The following is a 22526-nucleotide window of genomic DNA, read 5'->3' on the forward strand; positions in this document are numbered from 1 at the left end:
TAACTCTTCATGCCGAATATTTCTTAGTGTGATTTGTTTTGGGGCTTATTTCTGGGTCCAGTATTTATTTACAACATTCACGTGACTTTTTTAACAGACATTACAAATGAAAGCGCTGACAGTCGCGAGACAAACTAAAGTATCCTCATATTCGTTTCTCTCTGCTGTCTGTTATATATATTTGCTGGACTTTCTTGATATTTTAAAGAACTTTTTTTTTTTGTCACTTTAAGAATAACCATTGAGAATTGTTTTCCGTACAGTTTTTGCTGTCCGTGTTTGTAGTTTTTATTTTTCTAAATATGTAAAAAAAAAAAAAAAAAAAAAAAAAAAAAAAGGTTAGTTATTTTAGTAAATCAATTATAAAAAAAAATTAAAACAAGAAATGTTACATTGGCAACCAGCTAAAATAAAAAAGTTAACTTTTTATATTTTATTTAACATTTAATTTTGTTTCTTCACTGTAAGAAAACACCAACATATTTATTTTTTTACTCCAAAGGTGTGTACAAAAACAAGAAATGAGGAGAAAAGGACGAGTCAACAACGTGGAAAGTGAAAGAAAGCAAAATCACATTTTATTATAAACGGTTTTAGCAGTTGAACTGGACGGCTGATAAAGGTATTTAAGACAAAAATAAACCTGATGGGGGACAGAAAAGACAAGTAAAGAGCCAAGACCTCCTTCTGCTTTAAGGCCACCTTGTTCCACTGATCAAGTTTTAGATATAGAGTAATACACTTTGCGTACATTTATCTTTATTTCACTCTTAAGTATGCAGACAGTGTCAACAGCATTTAAAAATAATCTTTTTGAACCTTAAATATCCATACATTTACAAAGACACACTCACATTTCAAGAACTACAAATCCATTGGAAAAGAACAAAGAAGATTGTACTTTTTACCTGTTTGTTCTGTAGTTTATAAAAGACAGCAAGTGTTTGCAGGATATTGTGTCATTTGTACCTTGTCTTACTGTGTGCAAACACAACTAACGTAAAACACAGTGATTTGTGTCTGTGGAAAGTTTGTTCCAAATTTAAAATCACATTTGGTCAGAAAAGAAAATGCATTGTAAATAAGTCCAAATCATTTACAGGTGCAACATTTTCAGAAAGTAACAATGTTGATTATGAAATTTTAAAAGCTGATGATTTTGGGGGGAAAACTCATAGGAAGCTGGAAAGAACGTGTTCAAGGATCTGAAGCAAAAATGCAACAAAAATGATAAGGCTTAATATGAAAAAAATAATTTCTGTTCCTGCCAAGAGCTTTCATTGATTCATCTAAACCTCGCAATGCATTTTAATTTCACCATCATCTTAAATCCATGCATACACAGGGACTTCTGTGACGTTCAAGTTGTTGAAAATATTTGGATGATTTTCAATGGCTTAGCAAGTCTAAAAGGAGAATCTCCTCAAACATAGAAAAACAAAAGGCCATTGCACTGGAAGGCAGACACAACAAACACAAGCCATTATCATAGCCCTAAAACTAAAGGCAAAACTATCTACAGATCACTTCCTTATGGCATTTAATAAAGGGATCATGAACTGAGAAAAGCCTGTACTATAAAAACATCCTTTAAGTTTCAAAACTCAAAAATGTCTTGTTAGTTTAAAAACAGATTTTATTTAAACCAAGCCCAGAAAACAACTCGTTGTGGAATGTGCCACTTTATGATGTAATAGTGTGGCTAAGGAACCGCCTCCGCAAAAGATCATCAACGCCTGCTTCAACATCACTACCTCTTTAGCCATGCCCACTGTTACACACTTGTTGTCGAAGGAGAGAAAATAGCCTACTAGAGAGAACCAAACAGAGGATTAGTGATGACATTACAAGATTACAAGACACTGTGTTGTGCAAGTTGTGAAATAAAGCCTTCTTAGCAATCCTAACTTATCTAGATCGAGTGGGAGCGCTGTTGCGTTATGCCGTGAATCAATTTCTCTTTCATGTCAGAATCGGCGCGAATGCTTGTACGTCGGAAATGGCAGTTCATGACCCCTTTAACAAATACAGAAATATCAGAATAGCTTTACCATGTTACACTATAAAAGCAAAAAGAAATATTAAAACACAGAGGCATTTAATTCATTAAAACAAACATGATGGCATTAATGATGTTTGTACACAAATACATTAACCACCGGAGAGGTCACAGCTTATGGCCACAGTGACAATTCACAAGTCAGTTTCACGCTGACATGTGCATACAAAACCTGGGATGAAAGTTTTCATTTAGATGTACAGTACCCCCTTTTTACTCAAACCCCTGCTAACTGTTTGTCAATTTAGAGTTTAAGAGTGATTAATGATAAACTTGCTAGGGGTGACACTGTTGTATCATAACACATCCATATTCCTGAGCAATGCTTCGGAGCCACACAGTTACATATGTTCTCAAATTCCCACAAAACCCCATCACAGAGAAGCCCACAGGAAACAGCTGAAAATCTATGTGATGACAGGAAGTGGTGGAGGGTGGGGGGAGACAACGGTGCAAAGCATCAGATATGTAATTTCCTCTGAGATCTAGTTCCCTGTGAATATCTTAATTTGTCAAACAAGCTTGGTCCCATGCAGCAAGTATAAAGTACAGTGCATCACAGTACATTCACTCTGCTAAGTGGTACTTTATGTACAAATGCCTTTGCAAGAAATCACTGAGCAACAATATGAAGAAAAAAAATTGCAGTGCAGTCTGCTTAAAAATATGACTAAAATAACACATAAGGTATATTTATGTTTGATAAAATTAGCATAGATATTACTATATGGCATTAAAAGATGGCCAAGAATAAACAACATTAGGTAAAATAAGAAATATCATCCAAAACACTAGATGGCGCCAGAGAGATGGCTGATATAAGACTCCGTTTAAAAAGTTTAAATCTTATTTTGTAATCAAATGAACTCGGAGTGATTAATATTCAGTAAAGGGAATATAAACTCAAATACTATAAGCAAATATTGTTTACACAACTACATTTGGTAAAAGATACTGATTCTTAAAGGGATAGTTCACCCAAAAATGAAAATTCTGTCATTAATTACTCACCTTCATGTCGCATAAGACCTTCATTCATCTTCAGAACACAAATTAAGATATTTCTGATGAAATCCGAGAGCTTTCTGACCCTGCAGACAGCAAGGGAACTACCACATTCAAGGCCCAGAAACGTAGTAAAAACATTGTTAAAATAGTCCATGTGACATATGTGGTTCAAATGTTGCTTTTTTTCACTATGTTTCTGTGCCTTAATGTGGTAGTTCTCTTGAATGAAGGTTTTGCGGGTTTGGAGCAAAATGAGGGTAAGTAATTAATGAAAGAATATTAATTTTTGCGTGAACTATCCCTTTAACAAGAATGATATTGTCCAATTAGATCACAGAGGCCTGTCTTACAGTATCTGTCAAATACCAATTCTTAATGTTAAAAGAATATAGAAAAGGGATGAAAAAATGAATGAAAAGGGAGTTCTTTACAGTACTGTGTACCCAGTAGATTCTCAGATAAAATACCCTGCGCTAGCAAAGCAGACAAAATAAAAGACTAAGGCTGTTAAGCCATTAAGTTTAAAAACAGTACCAACTGCTGTAACTGAAGTGAGGGACAAATATCAATCATAAAACAAAACATTTCAGTTCACCAAGTACATAAAAGACTGCTGTATAATATTAATGCAACAACCCAAAATCTTTACCTGAGTGTATAATCTAAACCATCTTGAAAGCTCTTATGACAGAAAATCAACTGATACTAGTACTGCCAAACAGGATAGTAAAGATGCTAGTAAGTGAATCATCCCACCTATAAGGATACAAAGATTTTGGTCACAATCAACTAACTGTTCACTCCATAACAAAAAAAAAAAAAAAAAAAAATTACAAACACAAAATGCTAAATAAACTAAACAGAGAAGGAAAAGGGTGAGAGAAAAAAAAAGAAAATATAAAGAACAACAAACAAAAAAGGGAAGCTAGTCGACCCTATCACATGGTGGTATATCTGTGATTGTGGTGTTATATCAAGAAAGCCTGGCTCAACTGCTTGTTGGCTGTGTAAGTGTGTTTGGGTGGATGTGTGTGTCTGTTGACGTGGGCAGAGTATATAAAGGGTCGTCATCACTGGCCAGTGGAGGGGAAATGTGCTTTGGAAATCACTGAGGATTATGCCGTCTTGGTGATGCTCTCTGCATCCTTGGAGGCCCAGAGCTCCTTGTGCTGCTTGCGTCCGAAGCCCTCGTCGTAGTTCCCTTTACTCTTGAAGAGCTGCTGGAAGTGTGGTTTGCAGTAGAACTCCCCTGCCAGCGCTGCATAGGACCCCAGACTACAGAGCGCAGAAGCCAAGAGATAATGTTAAAAATACAGGAAAAATAATAAATGCATTACTGCATTAAATTGACAGTCAAGTGACAAATCTTGTGTTACAGTATAAATGTCTCAAAGCTGTTCTATTGAACTTTCTATTAGAAAAAAAAAAAAGTATATTTTCCTCACCAAATCAGCATGTTAGAATGATTTCTGAAGGATTATTTGACACTGAAGACTGAAGTAATGGCTGCTGAAAATTCAGCTTTGCCATCAACAGGAAAAATCATAATTTTAAAATATATTCAAGTAGAAAGCAGTTGTTTTAAAATGATAATAAGATTTCACAATATTACTGTTTGTACTGTATTTTTGATCAGATACATGCACCCTTGGTGAGAAAATGGGTTTCTTTCGAAAGAAGACTGTACAAGGCGCGTTTAACTGCTCTCGTTTTTGTTGAGGAAGTGACTAACCTGAGTTTGGTGTTGCAATGCTTGCAGCAGAAGCACGAGTTATGGAAGATGAGGTTGTTGGCCACCAATCTCTCCATCGGATATACAGTCTTCTCACATGATGCACACGTCTCCTTCTGTGTCTTGAAACTGAAAGACTGGTAGGAAGCAAAGGTAAAACATTTGTTTTTCAATCGAAGAACAGATCAAAATATCACTAAATGACTTCAGAATCTTGACTTAAGACTGTGCATAATTCATAAATACTTACATTAAGGTACTTCATTTTTGGAGCTTCATCGGTCCTATCTTAAAGTTATATAAAGTAAATACTCTAATATCACCACATATTTCTAAATGAATGCATTATTAAATATGCATACATTTCATCTTTTAATTATTAGATTTAATATAAAATAATATGTATAAGATAATAAATGGTTTTGCACATTGAATTTTGTTCAAAACCCCATGGAGGAACAAAACGGATTGATTTACTGCACAAAATCAATTCTGGAAACAGAGGGAGTGTTAAGTTAGGATTGAAAAAAAAAAGAAGAGACGAGAAGGATTTGAACATAAAGTGGCATACCTTAGAACGCTGAACGGGCTTGTCATCAGATGTCTTCCTGTTATCCTGCAAACAAAAAGCAACAAAAAAAAAGAGAGAAAATGAAGTCAGTGGTCCTGAAATCGTCACATCATCCATCCAACATCACTACTGTCCTTTTCACCTGACTAACTCCAAAAATGTTCCTTTCCAACCACTTCCTCCAGTCCCTTCTATATCCCTCCATCTGGCCGTATGCTCTTACAAGCACCTTTTTTCTGTGTATCCAGTCTATCCACACACATAAACGCATGAAAAGGAATCAATGAAGCCTGGTGAAAGTTTCGAACTCAATCAACCTTTGAAATAAAGACCCTGCGCACACACATGCTTTCAGTTTCAGCCAGTCTAAAGCTACAAAATGACATTACATAACACAAGCCCATGTCCCATAGTCAACTCTGCACCAAATATTTGGTAGCGCTTAAAATCAAAACAGCTGCCAGCCTGAACAGGGCACCAAATTATGCACAGGAGAGATTGGGAACTGAAGAACCAAGCCTTTATGATGGATTTCAGACTAAATGCTAATGACAGGGTCCGGGTTTGGGACACACCTGCACAACACTGAAGCAGCATAAAAAGACTCTGAAAACAGTCTAAAATGTTAATGCAGTGCAGTATAAGAATCATCTGATGAATCGACAGGTTTTTATGTAACTGCTCAGGTCTGTCAGAAAGCCAAGAGCAGCTCTCCACCTCCACTACAGCATCTAGACTCATCTCTTTCATGGAAAGCTTGAACTGCAAACAAATCTGCTGGTATAACGGCACACACTTATGCCCACTGTTGGTGTATTCTCTATGTCTAGTAGTAAAAAAAAAAAAACTAAAAGGAGTAATATTATTTGCTTGGCTCAGACAGGCAGAGCAAGTATCAGTAATGACCATTATAACACACCAGACATCCATTAACACCACTTTTCACAAATAACAGCCATTATCGAGATGGACTTCATGCTCTCAACTCGTATACTATCAAAGCCCGGAAATGAGATTACAACCTCTCAGCCTCAACATGATAATATTTGCTTAAAAACAGAATCAGAGAAGAACATTATCAGTATCAGGTACTAACAAATGCTCTTGAAATACTGCATCTTTTCATTAATTATTTGCTTAGGATTAGCCACTTCATTTTTCAATGCGATAGTGAGCTAATTTGTGATTCATTGGCTGCAAAGTGCAGTAAAAGTTCAAACTATTTTGTCGGACAGTTACTGATCAAAATAACACACACGGAAAAAGGATAATATTAAAAACAAATAGTTTATGGGCAAATCTGATTTGATGTAGTCAAACACCCACCGATTTAAAGTTTTTTAATTTTGTTTTTATCACTCAAAATCAAGTTTTTGTAAAACAATATTTATATTAGGAATGAAATAGGGCTGGGACAACGCGTCGAGGTCATCGATGACGTCGACGCAAAAAATACGTAGACGCAAAATATGCGCATCGATTCGTCGACCTGTTTTTATTTCTCTAAAAAACGTTTGCAAAACTTTTACCTTATCTATCTTTTTTTTGGCGGCTGTCAAAGCCTTATTTGATCGGTGAGTGATGTAGAATAGAATGACTGTGCTGCGCCTGACAGGGTGCGTACGAGAGAGAGCCCCGGCTGCACGCGCGGAGTCTTCAAACAACACGAGCGCTTCTTGCTCTCTCTCTCCCTTGTGCATATTAATCAAAATCATTAAACACGATAGAAAAACACCAAAGTTTCACGCGCGCTCGCGCACTCACAGTCTTCAAACAACACGAGCGCTTCTTTCTCTCCCTCTCCCTCGTGCATATTAATCAAAATCGTTAAACACGATAGAAAAAGGGCGTAACACCCAAGTTTCACGCGCGCTCACGCACTCACAGTCTTCAAACTACACGAGCGCTCTCTCTCTCTCTCTCTCTCGCTCTTTCTCTCTCTCTCTCTCTCTCTCCCTTGTGCATATTAACCAAAATCATTAGACACGATAGAAAAAGGGCGGAACGCCAAAGTTTCACGTGGAGCATTCGGAGATTTTTTTTTCTACATGACTGGCTGCTGGCTCCCACTGTTAATTTTTATTTTTTGGAAAGGCAGTCTCTGTATTAGCTTAAAGCCCTAAAGTTTACATTGGTTACTGTATTCTTTCAATTGCTCTAAACAAGTATTTTGGGTGAACTTTTTTATTGAATGCTAGTCATCAAGTTGTTGTTATTTTCATCTGAAAGAACTTCTTTTTTCAGTAAGCTAGGCCCTATGTGTTCAGTAAGCTTGTTTCAGTAAGCTGTGTGTTTTCAAGGCTTCAAGGTTTTATTGAATGCTATCTCTATACAAGTGCAAAGTAATGCATTCTTAGTCTTTTATTTTGTAATTTTAAGAGCAATAAACATATATTGCAATGTTAAGGAATTCATGTTTTTTTTCATTCAGATATGTAAATCAACATGTATAAATTGTTAGTAGTCAATTAATGGGGAGATAATCGAAATCGAATCGGCCCGGAAAAATTAATCATTAGATTAATCGATGCATCGGAAAAAATAATCGCCAGATTAATCGTTTAAAAAATAATCGTTTATCCCAGCCCTAGAATGAAACGATTCGATTCTCGATTTTGATTTCATGATTCGATTCACTTTTTTTTTTTTTTTTACAAAATGATATTTTATGTGTCCTTTTATTATTACTAAGACGAAATGATGTGCATTTTTTTGTGAAATTGAAATATAACTATAATAATATAGCACTTTTTTTAAGGTTTTAATTGCTTCTGTTGTCCTCTTTTATAAATCGCTTTGGATAAAACCACCTGCTAAATGGCAAAATTTAAATAGAATGTAAATGTAAATAAAAAAACTAAACTGAAATTTTAAAACTAGCCCCAAATCAAATAAGTAACACAAATAAAATAAATCTATTCATATAAACAAAAAGGCAACCACTGCATGGTTTGACGTCAGTTTTGTAAAACCATACATAAAAATATCTACATGAGCTGCAGATTCACTCTGCCAGCAGGTGGCTCTTAAAGTGTTTTTTTGGTTTCTGCTGTAAACGTAGTGGTGCTGTACTTATGAAGTTAAATATGCATTATACTGTACAAAGGAAAGATGAAAAGAAAAAATACCATCTAAACTTTTCTGAAGACAGTAAGTTCCCCTCAGACATGCATTCATTTAAACTCCTACCCCTAAATGAATCACGATTTGTTTAGCATTGCAAACGATTTGAATGGTCACATATTTGAATTGATTTTAAACCGGCTCATGATTAATCGTTACATCCTTAATTAATCCTTAATTCATATCACAGCACACCATTCCACACTCTGTAAATGGTAACAAACAAACACATAGCACAATTCCACGCATTGTAAACAGCAATGGCGACGCTTTGAATACACCTGGCATCCTAGTTTTCCTCATTTATTTTGTACTTTGTAAGGGATGTAAGGAATGTAAGGGAAATTTAATTTTGGAATTTCTGTGGTCTAATGTAATAATGTTGTTCATGTTCATGATTACATTTTATTTTATTGATGTAATTAATTTTAGAGCTGAAACAACGAATCGATTTAATCGATTAAAATCGATTATTAAAATAGTTGTCAACTAATTTAGTCATCGATTCGTTGCTAAATAACTTTTATTTGCCGTAAGCGGCTCATTTCGTGCATATTTCAAATCTGCGGTGACCAAAGTGTGGCAGTAATGAGCCATCGGAGGTTTTACTCAGCCAGTACAACAGGAGAAGTAGCGAATAGCCAATAGCTGGCCTTGTTTTATGTCACGTGCTTCCCGAACAGCGTCTCTGCAGCCATAGACATCATATGATGTCTATGTCTGCAGCATTCAGCGTGATGTGGGAGTACTTTACATTGAGCCTTTAAAAAAGAAGAGTAACCTGTAAACTCTGCACTACTGCACTGTTTAAGGGGACGTTCACATATCGCGTCTTTTGCGCGCTCAAGTTCGTTATTTCCAACACCGCACCGCATCGAGTTAAAAACATTTAAACTTTTCAGAATGCCGCAACGGCACCGCGGGTCATGTGACAAGAACTAACCAATCAGCTTCATCCTTTCCCGTAACAACGTTAAAAGCTCAGTCAAGATGAAAGGAACAGCTGATCATAGTTGTATATGGATTTCCATTTTGAAATAAATTTAGTAGCAGAGCTACTGCAAGCGATTTTTTTGAGCTACAAATCCATTTCTCCTTTGCTGAAATTTCCGCGTCTTCAAGGAGAGAGCACGTCATGGTTGCTTAGCAAAGGCAGACGCCTCAGGGGCGCTTCTGCCCGAGCGCTTTGGAAAGAAGGAGAAAGCGGTGCGCCTAGCGTTTTCCACGCGTTTTTAGGCGCGATTTGTGAACTGCCCCTAAGACTTTCATTTGTGCAGATTCTCCAGTACAATGTTGTTTGCAAATGTTTAGTCGTAAAAGCTGATAACATTGCTTTTTAACAGTTAACATTTAAAGCTTTACAAACATGTTCTGTGATCAGTTTGTCGTTTACCAGTTCAAAATTCAGTCGTGCAGCCTAATTATGACTGAATGAGAGAGGTAAATGTAGATATTTGAAATGCACTTTTTTTTCTAAGTATTATTCACTGCTCTTTTTCACACAGCAGGTTTTTTGTGTGTGTCCTATTTTTTTTTCTGGACAACCTTCTGATGGATTTTACTTTAAATTGTGAGTTCCATTCAGGTTTCATGCCATTGGCACTTTTTTTTTAAGGATTGTTTACAATTTCACAGCAAAAGCTATAAAGCTTTTTCCCAGTAAATAATAAAATACAATGCACTGCAATTTTATTCTGTTTTATCCTTATTCTTCGTGAAAATATGTTCTGAAAGATTCCTTAATAAGCTTTGTTCAGGATGTTAAACTACTTTAGGAGCTCTAAGGACTGCCATGGTGAAAACATTATTTTAAATCTCCTTGTGAAATTTGCTAGAGTATGGGGCAGTGTTCTGATTGCAGAAGAGTTCGACAAAGGATTACTAACACAATAAAACAACTCCAGGTATATTTTTGATGAGGATATGACAGTGCAAAATGGTTAAAATCTCTTAAATCTATGCTGAATGATAAAGACCATTTATTAATAATTTACTTGGGGGAAAAAATGGGAAAAACTAAAATATAAGTACATAAACCGATTAATCGATTAATCGTAAAAATAATCGACAGATTAATCGATTATCAAAATAATCGTTAGTTGCAGCCCTAATTAATTTATAGCATTAACAAGATGACCCGTTGAATTCATGTTGGAAGCGATGACTGATGAATGTATTTTATATATTTTTAACTTACTATGTTGTGTATTTTCATCAGTTTCAATATGAAAAATAACTTTCATATTAATTTAATGGATTTATTGCATTTTAAGAAAAAAGGTATCATGGATTTATTGCATGTGTGGTTGTGTGTGTGTTTGTGTGCAGTAAAATGAAAAGACAAAATATAATTTTTTTTCCCGTAGTTCTTTAGGTCACACGCAACAATACCAACAACATTTTTGTTTTCATTCCAGTTTTGCTGTGAAAAAGATGCTTTCAATAGATCTGCAATGCACTTTCAAAGCATGTGTCAAAAAGGGAAGTGCAATGTGTATATGCACTGGCTTGTGAAGTGTATTAGTGTACAATATATATAATGTGGTCATCCCCTAGTAGTCAATAAAGAAAGAACCATTTACTATGTATTAGCCAGTGCTTAGCAGTAAAACAAGAAGCCAACATGATTCAACTTCAGATCTGATAAAGTCACAACACACCCTGAGTGCAAGACAACCCTCAGCCCACTTCCTGTTTCAGAATGTTTGTGTAACATTTTTGTTTCCAAGCCATTTACATATTTGTGTGAACTGTATTTAGAATCAAAATCAAAGAAAATCAAAAACACCATTTACATTTAAAAAAAAATTGTGCAAAAGGAGCCATTTTCTATTACTCTATTTCTATTACTACTACAAAAAAAAATTAAGCTTTAGGCACTTTCTGTCTTCTAGTTAGCAAAAGTGCAATAAAATGATGCCACAAACTAATAAATCCAAAACAAAGATGCTCCGGTCAGTCACAGTTGAAATGGTGTCAAAAACGGGATTAGAGATGTGTGAGTGTGTTAATACACACATAATAGAAGCACACAAAGTAATGGAGCAGGGTACTATCTCAGCGTGTGCCATCTGTCCCTTTTTGCCTTATTTGTACATAAGATGGAGAAAAACACACTCTCTCAGCACACACGGATAGCACTGCTGCCCAACCGTCTGCGCTGTGGCAGGAAGGAGTGATGACACATCTTCTTCCTGTGCTCTGCTCTGATGCACTTTATGATGATGGGGTCCAATCCACCTTCCCTAGAGACCCTCAAAAGTCAGTCATCAGCTGACCTGCAAACTGAGACACAGCTTTAGTGCTGTATGTACAGTATGCCATATATGCAGTCATAAGATCCTGAAGATCACTGCATTACAGTTTACAGCACCTCTGTGTTTCACAATTACACTCTCAGAAAAGAAAAAAAAACACCATGTTCTACTTTGTTCAACCTTGTTTCAAAATACTGCATTGCGTGTTAATGTCATGTAAAAGAAAATAAATGCAACCACGCCATTAGATATAAAGTACGGTAATCATTGAGGTGTGGAATATATATATATATATATATATATATATATATATATATATATAAATTTGTAGTAGGAGGAGTGTTTTGGACATTATAAAATAAAATAAAAATAAAATTATTTCTAAAATTTGAACAGTATTTAGAATATTTAAGATAATTGGACATTACAAAATTATGACCTAGGGGTGGCACGGTTCACTGAAAAAAAAAAAAAAACGTTCGGTTCACCACACACGGTTTGGCACATGCTGGCACCGCGGTTCAACTTAAATCTGACAAAACATCTGTAATATGTAGGGCTGTTGCGATAACCGCAATATTGTAATACCGCGCTATTGACAAGCAAACCGCAGAGGAAAGATAGCAACCGCCGAACCGGGGCAACCACAGTGTTCAGTTTTTTTTTGTTTTTGTTTTTTTTGAGGCTGTGGCCTTATTGTTTTTTTTTTTTCAATTTGTCACTGTGCATTCAATGTTATATACATTAATGATACAATATGGTTACGACTGTAATTTTCTCGCGAGTCCGTTGTAGCTTTATGGTGCTTCGTTTGTTTTGAATAGGCCGGCTGAAACGATGGGAGACGCTCGATCTCGTCCCAAAACCTAATGTCACGTTGCCAGTTTGGGAACATTTTGGCTTTCAACCCAATGAAAAGGACGAGCCAGCGAATATAGATGAGCCGATATGCAAAATGTGCTGCAAAAAAGGTTCCTGTGACGCGGCAATAGCCTACATCTAATTTGAGGTCATCGGGACATTCTAAAATGCTTAACGTGGTTTAATGTAGGCTACCAATACAGTGATATTAACAGACCAAACTCACTTAACATCATATTAATAAAGTATATTATCTACAAAAAATCAGATGATCCCTGAATATGAATTCAACGCGTTTAACAACACGTTAAGCCTTTTCCTCTCATAGAAAACCATCATTAACGTGTTATTAAACGATTTGCATTCATATTCAGGGATCATCTGTTTTTTGTTTTGTTTTTTGTACATCGTATACTACTTTATTAGTATAATGTTTAGTGAGTTTGGTTTTTAAAAATCATTGTCTTAGTACATTGAGCCACATTAAGCGCTTTCTTATAAAGGTTTTTTTATGGGAGGAAAAGGCTTAACGTGTTATTAAATGAGTTGCATTCATATTCAGGGTTCTTTTGATTTTTTTTATAGATAGTATACTTAATTAGTATGATTTTTAGTGCGTTTGGTCTGTTAATATCACTGTCTTAGTACATTAAGCCATGTTAAGCGTTTTAGAGTGTCCCCTGTCATCCAGCGCAGCTGCCCCCTCAAGCATCAGATCGCGGAGCAACATCAAAAAGAACAGCTGAGACCGGCCGACAGTTAGGAGTAGCTGAAGCCTTTGTGAAATCTGTAAAATAGAGCCGTGAAAGTAACAGGCATACCTGCTGAAGTCACGGACAACCTCCGCGTCAGTGCCCATACCCAAGAGAGCGTGAGCAGATAACGAGCTCACACACGCTATCTGCTTGAGGAGTGCATCGACTCCAACGCGAATCCACTGTCCTGTTGGGCCAGTGGTGACGCGATAATCAGTCTATATTTCTGCTGCTGTTAAAAAAGCAACAATATATGCTACATAACTCAACGATAGAGCTTTGTATGCAGCAAAATCAGGATAAATTAGGTATGTATACAAAAAAAAAACGGCGGTAATACCGCATATCGCGCTATTGAGCCACCCATAATAACCGCAGGGGTAATTTCTTAACCGCGACAGCCCTTGCTATAAATAACATGTAGGCCTATAACAAACAGGGTTCAGCTAATATGTGTTTCTGTCGATGGATGCGTATTCTGGCTTCCCAGACATTACAACAACAGCGATGAGGGGAGGGAAAAAAAACCTGCACAAATCATTCACTTTTGTTCAACGCGAATCCTGTATTCTGGAATATGAGCACTCATTTATTCCGTCATCACCGGGGTGGTGATATCACAGGTTCAAAGATGAGATCTGAACAGCACACATTAATATGGGTTTAAACTAAACTCACTTATGCTTTGCATAAGTTTAAACATTTAAGCTTTTGAGCATTTGCGCTTGCCCGCAGTGAGAAGATTTTACATGCTGTTTTACATTTGATTACTTTATTCAGTTTCCGTACCTAAAAACTTATGCTAGACCTACCTTAAAAAAATAAAAAAACAAACACTGAAAATCACTGTTTATTGTTTGTATCCTTATTGTATTTATTTGTGCTGTTGCTTGTAGTTTGATAGAATATTCTTCTTTTTTTTACTAGAAAGTATAGTTTTTCCATAAACATAGCTCATACTGAACTGTACCGAAACCGTGACTCTAAAACAAACTGAACAGTGAAAATGTTGAACCGTGCCACCCCTAATATGACCCAGTTCATACATATTTGAATCTTTGCTCCTTCCTCAGACACTGACAGATTTGTGATGCCCTGCTGTTACCAAAAGTCAGTATTTTACTTTCTCTCCCACAGCCACAAGCGGTACAAACACAACATTCCCTCTCCATTACTCTTCCCCTCTGGTACTGGACCGCAGACTGTCTTTTAATCTTATTAGCTGGACAAAATCCCATCAGCTGCAGAAGTTCAGTTGACTGAGGAGGCAACAACCATCGTGTGGTCATCAACTCACACAACCTCTGTTCACCTTGTGTCTAATGCATCCTGTGATCATTCAAACAACTTTCAGATGTGATCTGGGATGCATAGGACCAAATTGCATTTGTAGTACAACTGCAAAATCCCACAGAATATCGTCAGTATGCCTGACCAACATGCAGTGACATGCCTATTAGATGACAGTTAATATTAGGTGTCAAAGCCAATCTAATTTGGGCGACCACTTGTGGATGGATCCTCTGGAATACTAAGTAAAAACAGGGCAACCTAAAGTGACCTAAAGAGTGAACGGTTTGGCTGATGTCCTTTTTGCCACAATTTGCCATGTTAACAACTCCCAAAGAACGAGAATGGAGTCATATTTACAAGACAAAACTCCTGGCAAAACAGATAAGACATTCAAGCAACCCTGAAGGAGTCTGGCTGGCTTCCATGAATGAGAAGCGCCCATTTTTGTAAAAGTCAAGATTGAAAATGAAATTAACCTTCAGGCACCAAAGCACATACATTAATTAATTAGAGTTAGTCTTCCTCCACTAGTGACTATACTGCATTCAGTTTAGATAAGTCACACAAGATACAAACAAAATGCAAATACTCATAGCCTTCGCCTGCCAATTACTCTTTGGATCTACAGATGTATGACATGTTGCATTTGTTTTAAATGAAGGATTCAGTTTGGCTTAGTCAAATTTCTACCTCATGTTTTGTTTTGCCCCATCGTTAGGCCCATTTCCTGGGCTTTAACTGCTTCTACAACCATTAGAGTTCTCATTTTCATAAGTCAGAGCTGACTGAACACTTGCTGAGATCAGAAAGACCTTGTGTCAGAGTGTGAAAGTAGTTGCCTAAGTGTGCAGAAAACACTAATGTTTAAACACTTTTAAAGAAGAATCTGAAAGTCTTCAGTAATGTGTTGAGCTGCAGACAGAAGATGATACTGGACTCTACAAATGGATGTGAAACTTTAAATGTGTTGAGGTAGAAAAACAATATGAAGACACCTGTTCAGTATGTTTTAAAGAGATGGCTTATGGGTAGGGTTGAAGATAAACAGTCTTATGCTTCATTTGACTCCACAGCACACCTCTGACCAAGAGAAAGTGCACGGTGTACAATTTCACCTGTTAAAGCTGAAGTGGCGCCACTAGAACACAACTGCAAAAAGTCTTTACTTAGATTGGTACTGCTAGGACACATCGCTTTTTATAAGCCTTTCAAACCTGTTCAGATGGAGTTCGAAACTTGATCTAGGCACTTTGTCATACATCATAAAACACAGCCATCAACATCTAACATACCGTGATTTCATCACACAAAATGGAGTGCCTTTTGCAATCAGAAATCATGAAACATACCCGACAGAATTGCCAAGAGACATTGCACTGTTCAATGGGATTTGACAAACAATGAGGGGTGGCCAACCTCTTGTCTTTTGCCCTTTCATAGGACATTTCACACACTCATTTTCACACTGGAAAACTATTTAACCAAAAAAAAAGTGCTACAAAAGAGCCCTAGAGGTGTCTAACGTGACGTGTCTAATGTTGCGTCAAACTAAATGCCAGTAAGAGCTTGACAGGCCAAACATATAGTAATAACTAGAGGTCGACCGATATATCGGTCGGCCGATATATCGGGCCGATTTTTGCCATTTTTTAATATATCGGCATCGGCCGATATCCGTGTTTAGTAGCGCCGATTTAAAGTCAGGCAGGTCGGCGGGCAGCCCCGTGTTATTGGTGCGGTGGAAAGTGCTGCTGCTGCCACTGCATGTGAAGCACCCCAAGCCAAAACTTTTGGAAGATTCAACAGCAGTCCTGGGAGATAAAGGTAGTCAGAGAATTTCACTCTGTAAATGGGGTGGAGAAGTTGGCAGCTCTAACAAACACTGCAGCGTGACGTTACCAAAGTAACCTGTCTCTGACGTTACTCCGCCCCGCTCACAGACAGCACCGTGCTCGGAGAGACAGCGGTCCTGGAGCTGCCCAGAATGGTGAATCACATTTGTTCGGAGGCATGGTTTGATGCAGAGAATAACCAGTTTTCCATCCAACTCATTTGTATTTAGGGATGTCAATATTCGATAATTTCCATGATCGATCGTCGTTTATATTAATGATAAATTAATTACTTTAATGCTGCAAAATGCGTCTGCAGTGGTATTATAATTATGTGCAAAAGCCACTTGGAAAAAAACCTTTCTCACCCGAATTAAAGGGGTTTTAGTCTGAATACAATGCTAGTAGCAGGACTGTAAAATGAATAGATGTGATTATGATCATTTGATAAAATAAAGAGAGCGCGCCATACGTTGGAGATCATTTTACTTTGTTGACTGTTTCTCGTCAAGGAGACCGCTGAATGCGCCTCTTTAAATGGTTTCGTGGTGCTCGTTGTTGTATTTTAATACGCATCTGCAATGTTTTCAAATGACACACTATAGTAGTGGTGCAACGGATCATCATTGATCCGTGATCCGTTCGGATCAATATCTTCGGTTCGGCACACACGTGACCCGCGATTTATGAAAAAAAAAAAGTTACGCATGTTCAGTCCACACTCAGTGGTAATGGCTTGAACGCCCCGCGCATTTTGTATTCCCTGTCAGATATAATGATGAGGAAAGAGGTTAGAGTGAAAATATTGTGCCAAATCTTTATGAACAGGAGAAGAAAACAGTTGTGGATGAACTATCCCGAGCATCCTCTGTTGCGCACACGACAGAAGGGTGGACATCCAGGGGGACGGAGAGCTCTGTGATGATAACTGCTCACTTCATCACAGCACACTGGAAGATGAGAAGTCGGGCTATTATGTTAAAAAGAAGATATTATGTGCACTTTAAGTTGATTTCATATATTTTAATTTAATAATTTAATGTTAATAAAAAAAGACAAAACGTATGTTTATTTGTCTTGGCCTTTTTATTTTTTTTTTTGCTGATCCAAAAAATGATCCGATCCATACGAGGACGAGCGAGCGCGGGTTTGAATAGATGTATTTGGAGGTTATTGCTCACGTCTCGTTCTGCACATATCCAAATGTTTCCATATTCGCAATGTATCTGAATGTTAAACTATAATATTTTTTATTTATTTAATGTAAACTAGACAATAAAGATCATCCTCTTCACATGAGCAAAAACATCCTTGGCATAACAGCAGAGTGGACTGGTACACTACGGTCTATTTAAACTGACCAGTGTAACCTTTTAAATGTTTGGTTGACTGTATTTTATTTTAATAATGCAGACATTTTTGCATGCAAATGAAGGGGAAAACTTCAAGATATCGGCCCTAAAAATCGGCAGCACACATCGGCCATTGGCTGACCCTGACCTCTAAACATCGGCATCGGCTATAGAAAAACCCATATCGGTCGATCTCTAGTAATAACTGACACTAAAATACCGGCATTAGGGCTGTAGCTATCGAATATTTTAGTAATCGAGTATTCTACCAAAAATTCCATCGATTAATCGAGTAATCAGATAAAATGTGTTTTTGCTTAATTAAAGTGCAATATTAATTATGCAAGAGAAAATAAGACTCCTGGGTCTTGTGACGGTCATGGAGGGACCGCACGTTCAACATGGACGTTAATACGCAAACATCGAGTTACTCAAGAAATCGTTTCAGCCCTAGTCCCAGCAGTACTTCTTTGTCTTCAATATTGGTTCATGTATGTGAAATTTGTAAAATGTATTTTTTATGTAAACTCGAGTAACTCGATTACAAAAAATGATCGAGGCAAATTCCTGTGCCTCGAAGCCTCTTTTAATTTATTTTAAATCTCATGTCAGGTTCTTTCGCAATGATTTTTTTAATGTGACACAACGCGTTTACATCACCCACAAAGTGGAAGGAGACACAAGCGCTGCGTCCGAAATCACATACTGCAAGGAGTCAGCAGTGTTTTGATTTGAGGGCGCGGGCAAACGTAAAGAGAACGACGTGGCGTGTGTCCATTGCAAGATAGAGCTGGCATACCACTAGCCTAGAAATCTAGACGCACCCTAGCGGCAGCAAAATGTATTTTGCAGCCTAGAGTACAGTCTAGCAACTCTCAATACACCTTCTAGCAGCAAAAACCCAGATTGGGTCAGGCCAATCACGTCGTGTATAGAGCAGTGAGTTACGACGGCTGCCACTTGAAAACAAAGAATGGCGGCTGCAGCTGTCGAACAACGATCTTTTGAATCGGCTTTGGCCGCAACTCTGGAGGACTTGGAGTTAAGTTTCTCTTTAAGAAAAGAGCAAAGAACGGCACTTAAGTCATTTTTAAAAAAGGAAGATGTGTTTGGAGTTTTGCCGACTGGATACGCTCTGACTACGTCACCTTCTTCGTTGCTCTGATTGGTTGTAGCGCTATCCTATTGCGTGCAGAGGGATTTTGAGAGACAGCCGTTTATCCCGCCCCTCGGAGTAAGCCTCGTCTATGGAGAGTTTCCAGACTAAACATCTTGATGTAAGTCTGGCTGGCCAGGCTAGGCATACCACAACTAGGGCCCTATAATTTCCACGATGCAGAAAATGCAGAGGGAATCGCGGAATCCAGTCATAAAAACGGAATTTACAGTTAAACGCGGAATGGCACGGAATTTGCCAAATTTTGAATGAATTAATCAAAAATAGGTCATTGCACTTACATCAAATACAAAAGAATACTCGATTACTAAAATATTCGATAGCTACAGCCCTAGCTGGGACACCACAGATAACCACTACACTGACTACAGCTAGTCGCTCAGTGGAAAGTTCTATTTAGGCCTTTGGAGCAAGTCTAATTTCTTATTTTTCTCCATATAAGGAGATATTTTTTGTGAGTAAAAACGGGTTCCATTATCACTCTGCAGAGGCTGTCCCAGAGTCCTTGTTGGCATAATTTCATTAGCATGAAAATCTAAGAATAGTCAAGAGACTAAGAGTAGACCATGGACTAGAACCTCAGTGTGTGACTCAGCTCAAACATGAACAATTACTGATGCACAGCATGCAAAAACACTGTACAAAAGAAAACACTGCATTTGATGGTAGACTTGAACAGACTTGAATGAATCAACACACCTATGCCCATGATTAAATAATCTGATGTTTTTATGAATGAGATTTTGAAAAGGAAAAAAAGAAAAACTCCACTAAGGATGTTTTCTTGCAGCCTCTCACAAAAATACTTTTAGGTTCCTGCTAGTTACAACAGTCTGAAATGCCTACACGGTGTGTGTGTGTGTGTGTGTATATTATATATATATATATATATGACCGTTGACGCCGCAGGCTGTCATCTCCACATGAATATTCCGTGTATATATCTTCGGGGCTTAGTTTCACCCAAAAAACCTGAAGAACTCAAGCAACAAAGATTGACACCTCTAATTAAAGAAGGAATCATTAAAAGCAACACTCCAAAAGAGATCACATTTAATTTTATCTCATCTTCTTAAGCATTCGCAATCTCTCAAGCATATCGTTTGCTAAAAACGCATTTTCCTTGTGCTGCTGAACGCCCAATGGACCCAATTTAACTGAGAACGTACATATGTTTGATAAAACAATCCACTGCCAGATGGTGATCCCTAACCACAAAACAAAGTGCCACTATCACTAATGACAGCAACCAAGAGTCCAAAAAAATTGGAAGTTTTAAAAACTAAAGGTGCACTATTTATGCTGTATTGGTCCATTACCATTATCCAACAGTCAGCTAGTTCCACTTTGATTCAGTAGTGATATTTACTGTAAAACTGGGACTCTAACTCTGGAGTATGCAGAATGGAAGTGTCAAAGTGGAAGTCAAAGCATTTACATTTCCTCTCACAAAATAGCCTTTTAAAAGGTTTTTTTCTTTTTTCCTTTTTTTGCTGATGCTTGGCAGGAGTTAAACAAACATGTTACCATGACAACATTAGGCCGAGATTCACTGGTGTATATCAAAAACATTTACATAACTTTCCACATAAAACCTTTGCTTAGTCCTAGTCACTGCTTTCCACGATACAATGTCAAAATAAAGGATGTTGGTCTATTAAAATTTTGGGTAAATTTGGGTTAATGGGTAATTAATGTCAACATCTCAATTAATAATGTCACACAAAGAAACAAACAGATGTGAAACCTGAATACACTACTCACTACAAAGTCACTTTGTGTCTGCGAAATGAAGAAATGTAGAAGGGAACAGAGAGCAGAAAAGATGCATTAGACAGACATTCTGGGCTACGCAATTTTATGTAATCAAGCATCATATGCAAAAAACATCAAAAATGCACGGTAACACTGCGAGGAAGTACGATAAATATTTATTTACAAATTCAAATAAATCCCGTGTAAGTTTACGACCGACTCAGTACTAAAGAACCGCTCCACCATTCCGTGAACTAAACTGGGTCGACGAAAACCAAGTGTCAAAACCTGAAGCCTTTGTTTTTGGACGTTCTTACCTTTTCGGTCTTAATTTATCTGGAAACACTAATCTTTAAGAAGACACATGACAGCTTTGGACCCAGAGACCTAACGTTAGCCTCCCACAACACAGGTCTGATTAGTATTCATCTTCTGTATCCAATATCAACGCTCCCTTAAATACATCCCTACAATAAGCAAATAATCTGAATTGATGGATTACTGCATCAGCAGTGAATTTCAGCCCAGTATCCTACATTAGCTCTTGATAGCTCTCTAGCTAGCGGACTCTGCACCTCACCACAATAGACGGCGAGGGGGTCGTTGGGTTCACTGGCTGCAGCTGAATCAAAGCGGAGAAACTCACCATCTGGGTCTCCTTATCAGTCTGCTGAAGAGAAAGGGGTGAGAGATCTGCTGGCAGGTCGAGCCGCTCACTGTGCGCCAGTCGGTTGAAATCTCATTCGTTTCCTCCGCTGGTCTAAACGATTGACTTCTCCGACTGAGCTAAAATAAATGTACGTTACCAGTTCACGCTGCGATCATGCGGGCAATCTAGAGCGCTTGACGTGCTCCCCCACCTCACGCTTTTCAACGGACGTTTTTTTTTTTCTTTCAGCTGTATGTCGCAAGCGATTGGACGCAGCTCCTCGCGCTCTCCTCCCACCTCAGAATTTCCGTTTATTTTCTGATGAGACTTTTGCAAGAAATAGCCGGATTTCGCCCATTTATTTTCCGTAGTTTTTATTAAATCGTTAGTGACTAATATATGAGGCAAGTAGAGGCGAACATTAAACATTTTTGGCCATCATCATGTATAAAACGACTCAGCTTCGACTGACAGTCTGTACAAATTAATCAAGTAATATTGAAGGATTAGTAATTCTCAACGTCATGTCTTTCCAGTGTGGTGCCCGCGAGGTGACATGGTCTGTTTCACTTAGTTTTGTCGTGGCCATGACATAATAACTCGCGCGGGACTGTGATAATGTGTCGTGGGCACGAGATATTAATTTGGGGGAATGTCATATTAACTCGTGGGAACGTGATGTCGTGACTCGTGACCACGTGGTCATTTTGTCCAGGTAAGGACATTCTTATGTCGTGGCCTTGAGATGCTATGTTTAGACAATGACATTCATTTCTCGTGGCCATGAGTTCTTGTGTTGAGGGAACAATATATTTTTATAATTTCTCAATGAAACACTATAGTATTTATAATTACAGTCTAATTAGCCGAAATAAAATTATATAATTACAGTCTAATTAGCCGAAATAAAATTAAATGTTACATATATTACATGTTTTTATATTATGCACTTTATGTAACATTTATTCATGATAAACTTCATTTGAATGCTGACTATCACACATAATAGTTTGGTTGCCAAGGCCTATGGTTAATATAATAATTTCTTAATTCAAAATAAAATATTAATGAGTCCCTCTCTGATAATCCAAGGCTGATATGC

General features: G+C 37.5%; 1 protein-coding gene across 1 annotated transcript; it reads right to left on the bottom strand.

Moving 5' to 3' along the window:
• Positions 1–1886: 1886 nt before the first annotated feature.
• limd2 (LIM domain containing 2) lies at positions 1887–21649 on the bottom strand. Its single transcript, XM_059558141.1, has 4 exons — positions 21422–21649; positions 5371–5415; positions 4800–4936; positions 1887–4342 (listed from the first exon to the last, which is right to left on the bottom strand). The coding sequence occupies exons 1-4, from the start codon at positions 21422–21424 to the stop codon at positions 4183–4185; spliced, it is 345 nt and encodes a 114-aa protein (XP_059414124.1). The 5' UTR covers positions 21425–21649; the 3' UTR covers positions 1887–4182.
• Positions 21650–22526: the final 877 nt, after the last annotated feature.

Source organism: Carassius carassius, chromosome 9 (genome assembly GCF_963082965.1).
Source record: "Carassius carassius chromosome 9, fCarCar2.1, whole genome shotgun sequence".
NCBI classification, from domain to species: domain Eukaryota; kingdom Metazoa; phylum Chordata; class Actinopteri; order Cypriniformes; family Cyprinidae; genus Carassius; species Carassius carassius.